Genomic DNA, 11,182 nt, shown 5'->3' with positions numbered 1-11,182 from the left:
TATGCCATTTTGTATATGTATTATGTTTGATTAGCCTCTTGTTGCAGTGTATTCTGCCTGAGTGTATCAATAAAATCTAAAATCTAAAAATCTACATCTGTCTATGACAGACAATTAAGTTTAATAGGTCGACAACATTCTGCTAAGATTTGATCTACATACGCTTTACATGAAGGCTTAATATTTAATATTTATCAGTATAATTAAGTTATTGTGCAAAATTTATGATATTGTCGTGCTAATAAATAACTAACCTTTTATGGTTTTGAAAATATCCAGTATTTATAACCTAACTAGTAACCTTCCCGTAAAGCCTTATAGTGTTATTGCTTTAAAAGGTGTAATAATGTTATTTGCAGCTGTAATATTCCGTAGGTTTTGTGAAGTTCGGTCAGTTAATTACTATCATGGCATTGGCTATCACACTTATTTTTTCCTATCTGTAATATAGAAAACAGCGAAACTTTAAAAAAAAATCTCAATGAAAACACATTTTTAGAACAATGCATATGAGAAACAAAAAAAAACACTATTGGACAACATTAAAGCCTTTTCTTCAAAAAGCGTCACTCAGACGAACAAAAAAAGTGTACTAAATGAAAACAAAAACATTGTAAATGACACTAGAAGAAGTATCAGAGCATTTTAAAACACGAAAAGGTTGAAAAGATTATCAATAAAATCAATACAAAAAGACAACAGGTGACATTCCTGTCAATGTTAATCCAAAATAGTGTCACAGCTAACATCATTCATATGGTCAGTCGAAATAGATGTTTTCCCAGAGAGATTCAAGTTACACCACTTCATGCATAAGAAAAAAAATAACGTTTTTGATTTTTATTTATAAAATACGGCACATTGTACAAATATACCAATGACAATAAATTATATTTCTGTCCTCCTGATTTCTGTGTTCCAACTTCAGAGTCAGAGTCCCTTAAACTAAGTCAATAAGATGCAAGCAAATCCCGATAAGTTTCAAGTTTTGGTCGTTGGAAAAAAAAACCTTAACATTACATGACAATCATTTATAATTGACAAAGTTTACCTTAAACAATTTATACGACAAAGCGGCTCGCCACACTGTGTCAAAGGCTTTCTTACTATCTAAAAATGCAGTATATACTTTACTTCTCATTTTTAAGTTATGATAAATAGTTTCATGTAAGTTAAATGAGACAGTAAGACACCCAAGATTCTTTTGAAAACCTTGATGTTGGGGACTCGGAAACTGTTTGTCTATGAATACGTATCGTATCAACCGAGATAAAACTATCTTGACAAGAAGGTAACTCGTAAGTAACTGTCTGGTTTATTGCCTCCTTTGTAAGTCGTAACAACAAGTCTTATTTTCTATTCTGATGGTACGTGTCCATGCATAACGATAAGGTTAAAAAGTGCAATCAGACATTTGATGATAGATTTTCCACCATATCGCAAATGTTCATGTTGAATTCTATCATGACCTGCAGCTTTTTGTAGCTTTAGTTGTTGACAATGTTCAGAGACGTCAAGTTCACAAATAATACCACCAAATAGATTTCATTTCTATCACTTAATGTCTGCAATATGTCAGCATATACTTTTCCAACAAAGTCTTTATTGTCCTCGTCAAATTTAGTGTCGTCTTTGGGTTGATATAGAACACTAAAATAGCTACAGTTTCAGGAGTTCAGGAGTATTGCGCACTGTGTCTTTGTATACGATTTCGGGGTTACCTTTGGAAGAGTTTGTTTAAAATTGTTTAACCATTTTCCAAAAAAGACGAATATCACAACCAACTGCTTTTTTAAGATCAGCTTGGCAAATTTGGCGATGTTGTTCACTTGTGGCATTTTGTACACGTCGGATTCCGTTTTAGCTTGCTTGTAGTTTTCGTATGACATGAAATTCATACCTCGCGGACGACCATCAGCTGCCCATAGTTTTCTAAATGTTCTTTCATTGTCACATGCACGTTTAACATTAGTGTTCTTGTATGCGGAGCTTGTTGAAATTTTGAACACCGCTGCTGAAAAAGCGATTCCAAAATGAAGAATTAATACTAAACTTACTAGAACGCGAATGATAACTCAAAGTCGACAAAAATCGAGGGGTAGTTAGAAGTGCTAGTGAAGTGCTTAGCAAGGATTTCACAAGAACTCCTTAATTTAAGAACCACACATTATGGTAAGTATGTTTCAGATCTGCTGCTGCTTCATTGTGGAACAGTCTTCGGGACCATTTCAGGACTGTCAACAGTTCCCGACAATCCAAGAGCTAATCCTAGTATTGGTCTGGATGTCGCTGTTTAGCATGCAAATAACTTGCTTCCGCTTTGTGTAAATTTTTATTTTTCCAGTTTTGAGATCTTATGTCTTATTGCTTAATGCTTAAGTGCTTATTTTTAGTTTATGTTGTGCAATTCTTTTTTGCAAAAGCTTCAGATTGCTGCATGATTTAGTATATGTATGTTAATCAATCAATTAAATTTATATAGGCAACATAAATCATCATTACGATAGAAAACAGACTTCAGTAATTTTAAACTATCTATAAGCAACAAACTATCATATATAAAAATATATACACATGTATAATTATTCTTAAGTACCTCTTCAAAAGTACATTATTGCCTAGGATAACCCATAAAGCTATATTGTATACGCTTAATTTCAATGGGGTCCCACTTTTAAAAAATATTACACTCCGACTAATGATAAATGATTTCATCATCCTCATTGTTATACGTGCCATCAAATACTGCTTTTTTGTATGAGGATTTCTCAGAAATATTTTTAATAGAACTATGCCCGGGGACTGTGTAAACGCTTTGAAGCTTTACACCGTCCGTGAGCTCAAACGATAGCCAAGGACGTTAAGAAACACCTCAGTCCATCATGTATTACAACCGGGTCTATCAGTATTGAGTATATATATTAGCATGAAAACGAAAATTAAACCAAGTGTAGGAACAGTCAGCTGATTGTCAGCGTCACATATATCGTACAAGTGATTGGCTAACACTGTGTTACGAAAGATTTTTTGGGGTTTTTAGTGGGTTATATCCACAAAGACAGTCGTATTATCTCCTAGAAGCAACGATGTTCAAGCTTTATAATGCACGAAATGAAGGATGTAACGGATATAAGGAATGTGCTATCATTTTAAACTTTATTGTTATAGTGTTATTTAAATAGGCAAATTATTCCAATCTATAGTGGCATTATATAAAAAAAACTATTTTTGCCATAAATAAATTCTGCTTGGAACACGAAAGGTTCATAAGAGTTGCGCTTCTTGTATTAGTATGATTCAGATGAAAACGTTCTGATAAATAACTAGGAGCATTGCCATACAAAATAGTGAAGGCATGGTTAAGTCTAAGCTGTTTCAACTTAAAGTTGATAAGCATAAATCTGAAATTTGCAAAAAATTCCTCAAGGCAGCTATATGAATTGAAACGTATTGAAAACATTTCACAACTTTGGAGATGCTTACTATCTATTATTCTTTCATCATGTCGAACTTTAATTACTCTGCGGTTATTTGGAGTTTCTTTTGAAAAAAAAAGGAAATATTAAAGAACGTGTCTTGAGATTTATATTCATTTTACTATAACAGCTCATATTTTACCTAAAAAATCTGGTCTACCAAAATTACAAATCGCTACAGAATTTTTTTTTCGAAATTCGATCGAAACAGTCTCCATCTACTAACATTCAGAAATGTGGGAGCCCCATTATGGATTGATCTGTCCGACAAAATTCGGACAATGCAGCCTTGTACAGTTCAAGAATTAATAACTGGAATGGCAGCTTCTGTAAGATGCAGATTCTGCAGATGCAAATTTGGCTCAATCTTCTATTTGTGCATAGAGCTTAGCTATACCTATCTATCTCTCATCTTGATCGTAGAGCTTGTTTCTTACCTTTCATTAATGTAACTTTATGAAAGAATGTTGGGAAATGAGAATAAATGTATAAATATTTCTGTTATAGTTAAACCACTGTCACATCATGCTCAGGAAAATATTCATATGTGTGATTCTCCAATATATGTTAATATGTTGCTTTGTAATTCTTTACATGCCATAACCATTTAGTGTAAATGCGTTTGAAAGATGGTAGACCTAGATACAAATATATAGTTCTTGGTAGAGATTCCTCATACTTTGTAAATGTAGTATGCTTAGAGTACTAGGCCAAATCAACTGCTTACACCATGTATAACTACATTTATTAGTTCGAGCACTTTCCGTCCGTCATCGTCGGACACACAGGAAAGGAAAAAAAAACACCCTGTAATATAATAATGACAATAAGCTACATGTATGGAAAGTGTACAACATTATAAATAATAACACATAAAAGTACTCACACCTTAAAGCGCATAGCAGAGTTCGCTTAGAACAACCGGGCACTGCATTTAAAAAGAAAATAACTATTTGCGTCTTGTAAGTAGTGCATGCAAGCGCGTAGCTGCCGTTAGGCAAAAAAAGCATTTGCCTGCACTTAATTTTGCCAATTTTTTTTTAGGTAAAATACATCCAGGAGAGGCATAAATGATGCTCTAAAACGCTATCTCCGCGGAGCTTCGGGGGGGGGGGCTCCCCCCACACGACTCCCTACCAGGGCTCCCCCTGGACCCCCTGCCGTAGTTTTGCCTACACTTCAATTTGGCCTCAGATACGCGCCTGACATGTATCTACACTGCAAAATGAATATAGTACGTTTTGCTAACTTATGACTGATTCTCAAAAATACATATAAACTACTAAATCAATTATGTACTGCTCCAGAATTCACATTTTACGAATTGCTTATGTAACTACGCAGTTCAAAATATAGAAAATATAATCATTCTGTTAATATAACTTAGCAATTACAGTATACCTTGTAAGTTAGTACAAAGGCTTTTTGTACATCTCGAATAAACAGGTGTCAAACAGTCATACCTACGGTACAATATACAAATCATAAATACCTTTTTCAGAAATAGTGCTGCGAAAAACAAAACTTACATCATATTTATAAATGAATACAGTTTAGATATTTAGCACATTACCAATGAGAATGTACGTTCGCACATATTTTAGTGAATCAGGATTTAGAGATTTTAACTTTTAAAACGCAATTGGTTTTCTTTAAAATAAATTGCGTTAAATATCTTTTTTACCTACTAGCGCTAGTCAGTTACTCACTTCGATGGCTCGAAGCCACTCATTCTTATACTTTATTATCGTGAATTTTAGAGCTAGACAATTAGAATAATTAGTGAAGAGAATGAAAAACTAACCTGAGAATAAATATTGAATCAGTATACAAAGTTCTACAATCCTCCCTGTAACATTAGCACATCTGATAAGCTTGACCATTGAAATCCTTGTGGATAGATGCCCGCCGAATAATCCCAATCTGAACTCAAACCAGTGAAATTCAATACCTAAAATACCTGACCAATTTAACACCTGAGCGAACCTGAAATACCTGAACTACCTGAATCTACTCCCAGTACAAATATACCTTGAGTAGGACACTACAATACGAATATAATGTACTGAAATATAAAATAATAACACAATGAAAATGCACAAGTAAATCTATAAATATACATACATACCAAAAATAGCACCGTACCACATAAAGAATAATTCCAAATCATCTCCCAAGAGAAGACAAGAAGATGTTTTCAAAATGCTGAAATTTTTTATCGACAACACATATGTCCAGTGTGGTGGACGAGTTTTTAACAAACGGTCGGCATTCCAGTGGGAACAAATTGTGCTCCTCTACTTGCTGACATATTCCTTCACTCTTATGAGGCTGACTATTGCTGATATGATCCAAAAGAAAGAATTCGTGTAGCTAGATCCTTTAATCTCAGTTTCCGCTATGTATATAACGTATTATTTTTAAACAATTCTAGTTTTGGGGATTTGTTTCATTGCATCTACCCCAAAGAACTAGAGATAAAGGATACTACAGACACTGTGAAGTCGGTCTTATATCTTGACCTACACTTAGAGATCAATGGTAAAGGAAAACTATCGACCAAAGTTTGCGACAAACGTGATGACTTTTTATTCAGAATTGTCAACTTTCCTTTCATCTGTGGTAACATCCCTTCAGCACCTGCGTATGGAGTTTTCATATTACAACTCATACGTTATGCCAGGGGTTGCCGTAACTACGCAGACTTTTTGTATCGCGCGGTGCACCTTGTCCATGCTCCCAGTTTTAGTAGAGTCCGAGTTGCTCATTTACTTTTGTTACTTTGTATGTATTATTTTAGTTACTTTATGTTCTTTGTTGTGTTTATCTGTTTCCCGTGTCTGGTCTTTGTCCCTGAATTACGTTCTTTTGATTTCCGCTAGAATCTTGGTTCCCTTGATTACTCTTTGAGCAAGGAGTTAAATATAAATACTTGCTTCGAGCTTATATATATTGTCTATTGTCTATTGTATTAAAACAGTCGATTATTTATATTCAATGTAGTGCTTGAACATTAATGCATTAACTTTAATTTGTGTATCTTGTCTGTATTTTAACGTTATAAATATGCATGTATTGTGTGCGTCGGCAAACTTTATATTATCTGCAAAGATTTTTATAGTAGACTACTATAAACAAAAAAAACCATTGGTATATGTATATCTGTATGTTTGCATGACTTTGTGCATTCATTTTGTAGTGTAATTCTTTTGGGATTCGGTTCTGAACATATATTTCTGTTTTGGTCGGTGGTCAACATATCTCAAGCGCCCAATCCAAAAAGGGATGTTTGTATGTTCATTTTTTATGCGAGTCGAAATAAAAGCACTACAGAACTTATGTTTTTGTAATGTGTAACCGACTATAAACAAAAATTTCTGTTCTGTTTTGTCTATTTTTTTCACCTATTTACGGAACATATCCTATAATATTGTCGTCTCCGGACTGAGATTTAGTTAACTTCCTCCACGTGTTTACTTTCACTTTGCATTTTGTATTTGAGAATTGTACCCTTAGGTCTTACGAAATAGAGGTTTGTATAATTATTTTTTTTCAATTGAAAGCAGTACTTGATGATTTCCATCATGTTTGGCATAATTTGAGGTTTTTTTACGTCTTTATTACTGTTTTTTTCCAACGTTGTAAAGACAGTTATTTAAGTTTTAACTATCTTTGGAAATAATAGTGTGACATCGTGTGTCTATTCTTCAATATTTTTCTAAGCACAAATCTACAAAAATATACACACGATGGTGAACTGACGCGTATAATATTTTTTGAAAAAATGCTTAATTATTTCATGATTAAACCTCAAATTTGAGAATCCGCAAACATACCTAGCAGTAGTCCAAATAATTATGCTGTCTTGCAATATTGGTGGGCTTAATGATTATTTTTCTTGGTCACTTCACTGCATAAATGTCAGATTAAAAAAAAACCCTCAGCCATTTTCACAATTATCAAGACTAACCCTGCATTTACATGAAAAAAATTACAGAACAATGATGTATTTCTATGTTAAAATTATGATAAAATCATATTTGTTCAAGCCCTATTTACTAAAACTATGCATACTAGTGAGCAATTGTACAGTATCAACTATGGTGTAAATGCCTGACTTTTTGTTAACAATACTTAATTTTAATAAGACCCTGTCTAATTTTGTCAGTATTCTTGTTCCTAAAAAATTTGAAATTTCAATACATGTAATTAATAGCACCTTTGTTTCATGATGTTGATATGTATCTCTATAATACCATGTTCTTGTATGAGGTTTGAGGCTTTAATTGTATTTACTAATGAACTTTAATTACTGGTTACTTTTAACTTTGTTAGATAAATAACCATGCTTATTATTATTTCATGTGAATAACTATGAATTGTTTATACCTGTACCTCTTGTCACATTCTAACATGGGACCTATTAGTCATTCAAGTGTTGTCTCGACTGTAAAAAAAAAATCTATAAATATTACAGAAGATAGGAATTGGAAGGCAAGACTTGCAGGGACGGTGTCCACAAACTTAACCTGAAGTTTTCTGACAAGTTTATTTTTACATGAACCCCTAATGCTAGGTCAATGATGTTTGGTGTACATATGCATTATCATATTTGCATCACAAATTCATGCAACTTTTATGTATATACCCTCGCAGCCTTCGTTTGTTGACTTAGAAAATTGAATGTTAAAGTTTAATGTTAAGTTTTCTGATAAGTTCATTTCAAAATTAACCCCTTATGCTAAGTCAATGATATTTGATGTACAGATGCATTACCATCATTACATCACAATTTCATGCAACTTTTATGCATATACATGTACCCCCGCAGCCTTGGGTTGTTGTCTTAGAAAATTTTATGTTAAAAGTTTAACATTAAGGTTTCTTATAGTTCATGTAGACATTTTTATTTGAATTCCACCTTTACTTAAATCCCTATTATCTCAATATGGCGCAATAGAAAAACAATTAATCCCCAGCTACTCAGATTTTTCCCATTCATAATTGTATATCATTTTAAAAAGAATTTTCCGCTTGAAGAATTTCACATCTTTAATTTGTCAGATATTCCAATTTCTCAGTCCTTTCCTATTTCATAAGATTATATACATTTAGTCATCAAACGTGTTGTAATTATGTGACCACATTTTATACCCTGCCACACCAAGTGGTGAGGTATTTTGTGATGGCCTCCAGAAAGGTTTAGTTCAGTGTTCATCCATCTGTTGTCCAGTGTGTTTTGTAGTGGTAACACAAAAATGATAATTTTGTAATTTCATATTATTATACAAAATATGAAAGCAACACAAAAAATGGTATTTAGCAAACACACCATTATATTGACAATATCGAACAGATGAGACTTATCTCTGATAACAATTTATTTGTTGCTTTAACTCTTTAAAAGGCAGGTGGTTATTTGATCTTTTCATATATTGTAGAATCATGGGTAGAAATAAATCTAAAAAGGACCAAAATACAAAAAATAAAGATGATATGAAAAGTGAGAACATCGATTATGTACTTACTGATTTCTCTGGAGAAGACATTCCTCACAAAAAGAAGAAAAAGAAGCATAGACATTTAAGAGATTCTATGGATACTGAGGAAACACTAAAAAAAAAACAAAAAGGAGACAAAAGAAAATCTTCAAATTCAGAGACTGTGAATGATTCAGAACCAAGGTGTAAAAAAAGAAAGATTTCAGGTGAAACAGATACCACTATTATTAAGAACAGTGAAGATACAGAAGAGTCATTTAAAAAGAGGAAAAAGAAAAAAAAGAAATCTCAAGAGAATGTCCCAGAATTATTTAATGAGTTGGATAATAAATTGACGAATCAGATTAAAAGGAGCGACAAAGACCAAAGTGAGAAATGTGAGTCATCCAAGAAAAAAACAAGAACTAAAAAGAAGAAAAAACTCCAAGATATATCTACTGGTGGTGAGATCAGTGATGATGTATCACATGATAAATACAAGAAGAACAAACACTGTGAGAAACCAGATATTAATTGTGGATTAGAAAGTAAGAAGAAGAAGAAGAAAAAGCAAAAAAAGCAACACCAGTCAGAAGTTGAGAAAGTTGACATTGAATCTAACCAAATCAAGAAAATGGGGAAGAAGCATAAGAAGTCAGAAGACACTGACAGTGAGAGTAGTGGGGAAGAGAAATCTAATTCTAGTGTTAGGCAAAATGGAAAAAGCCATCAAAATGAAGTAAAGTCAGGGCAATGGGGAACAGCCTTCACTGAAAATCAGGACAAACAAAATAAATTTTTAAGACTTTTAGGTGGATTCAAAAAAGGAGGCAATGATCAGGAAGCTAAAGAAAAGAAATTTAATTCAAAGTTTGCAAACTATGCCATGGACCAGTGTAGTGAAAAGGTTTACCAGAAAAATCTTGAGCAAGAGTATGAAAAAGCAATGACATCAAATTTACAGCGAGGTATAGGGTTGGGATTCCAACCTCCACCTGATGCGGGTAAAAAGTTTTATATTGACAAAGGTGCTTCTAAATCTAAAAAGTTTGATTAGATGGACAGTGTGTAAATTACTTTGATTGTTCAGGTACTGAAACTAAAAGTATGATTTACTTGTAGGCACCATTGTTCAAAATGAGAAAGTGACATTTCCAGAGATTATAAAAGAGGTACAAACCAAGAGCCCCAAATGTTTCCTCAAGTAGAATGTGGAAAAAAAACATGCATCATATAACATTCATTGTTTTTATACTAAAACGTTTAAATATTTATTGTACTTTATTGCTTTATGAGAACTTTTCATTGTTTTATCATAAATATTGAGCATTTTAGAAAAAAATCCATTTCAGATTGGGACCTGGCCTGACACAGACTTCCCTTTAATCTGCTTGTTTATGTATACTAGAATAAAATACAATAGAATATGTTTTATTCTAATCAAATGGCACTTAACAGAGCATACCTGATATTTACATACAATGATAATTATCAGACAGTTACAAATTAAAGGTAACAGAAAACAAGTTTATATACTGATAGACTGGCATAGTACTGTCACTGTGTAATGAAGGAAGCTGAAAAATTCAAAATATTCATCATCTATATACAATGAGAAGGATTATTCATCATTTAATATATTATATTTTTCTTATGTCATTAGTGTTAACATAAAAACTTATGAATAGAAGAAAATAAATTTCATCAAAGTCCTTTGAGCAGTTTAGGAGGGGTTGCGCTTATGAGGTTTTAACATGTAAAACCCTTAATTTGGATTATTGCCCTTTGGGGTCCTCCAACAGTAATCATATTCCTTTATGCACATCTACATATGATACCCAACCTTCATGTACTATTTCATCAAAGTCCTTTGAGCATTTTGGAGGAGCTGTGCCTATAATATTTCAGCATGTAAAACCCTTAATTTAGATTATCTCGCTTTAAAATTCTCTGAAAGTAATTAAATTCCTTTATGCACATCTACATACGATACCCAACCTTCCTATAAAATTTCACCAAAGTCCTTTGAGCATTTTGGTGGAGTTGCACTTACAAGAAATGTGGACGGACGGACTGAAGGGGTGAATCCTTTATACCCCCCCCCCCCCAAAAAAAAAAAAAAAAAAAGAAAAGAAAAAAAAACAACTTTGCGGGGTGTAATAACATCTCAACTTAAATATACTTAGTTTATATGGCAAAGCTCCAAGAACAGGAGACCTCACAGAT

General features: G+C 32.9%; 1 protein-coding gene and 1 long non-coding RNA gene across 2 annotated transcripts; one reads left to right on the top strand and one right to left on the bottom strand.

The window, feature by feature from the left end:
* Positions 1-4,204: 4,204 nt before the first annotated feature.
* On the bottom strand, positions 4,205-5,468 carry LOC148622849 (uncharacterized). The gene is made up of 3 exons (XR_015920707.1): positions 5,281-5,468; positions 4,878-4,939; positions 4,205-4,283 (listed from the first exon to the last, which is right to left on the bottom strand). It is a non-coding gene; the product is annotated as an uncharacterized LOC148622849 (long non-coding RNA).
* A 1,468-nt stretch (positions 5,469-6,936) lies between these two features.
* LOC148622848 (uncharacterized) lies at positions 6,937-10,228 on the top strand. The gene is made up of 2 exons (XM_088573107.1): positions 6,937-7,008; positions 8,918-10,228. Exon 2 carries the CDS (start codon positions 8,922-8,924, stop codon positions 10,011-10,013), a length of 1,092 nt encoding a protein of 363 aa, XP_088429233.1. The 5' UTR covers positions 6,937-7,008; positions 8,918-8,921; the 3' UTR covers positions 10,014-10,228.
* The last annotated feature ends 954 nt before the right edge of the window (positions 10,229-11,182 follow it).

The sequence above is a fragment of the Perna viridis genome, chromosome 3 (genome assembly GCF_037379345.1).
Source record: "Perna viridis isolate PV_CMFRI_1.1 ecotype Kerala chromosome 3, ASM3737934v1, whole genome shotgun sequence".
Classification (NCBI taxonomy): Eukaryota; Metazoa; Mollusca; class Bivalvia; order Mytilida; family Mytilidae; genus Perna; species Perna viridis.
This window is presented reverse-complemented; position numbering and strand designations above follow the sequence as displayed.

Excerpts from the sequence above, each read along its gene's own strand:
- LOC148622848 (XM_088573107.1), top strand. The coding sequence starts at position 8,922 with ATGGGTAGAAATAAATCTAAAAAGGACCAAAATACAAAAAATAAAGAT.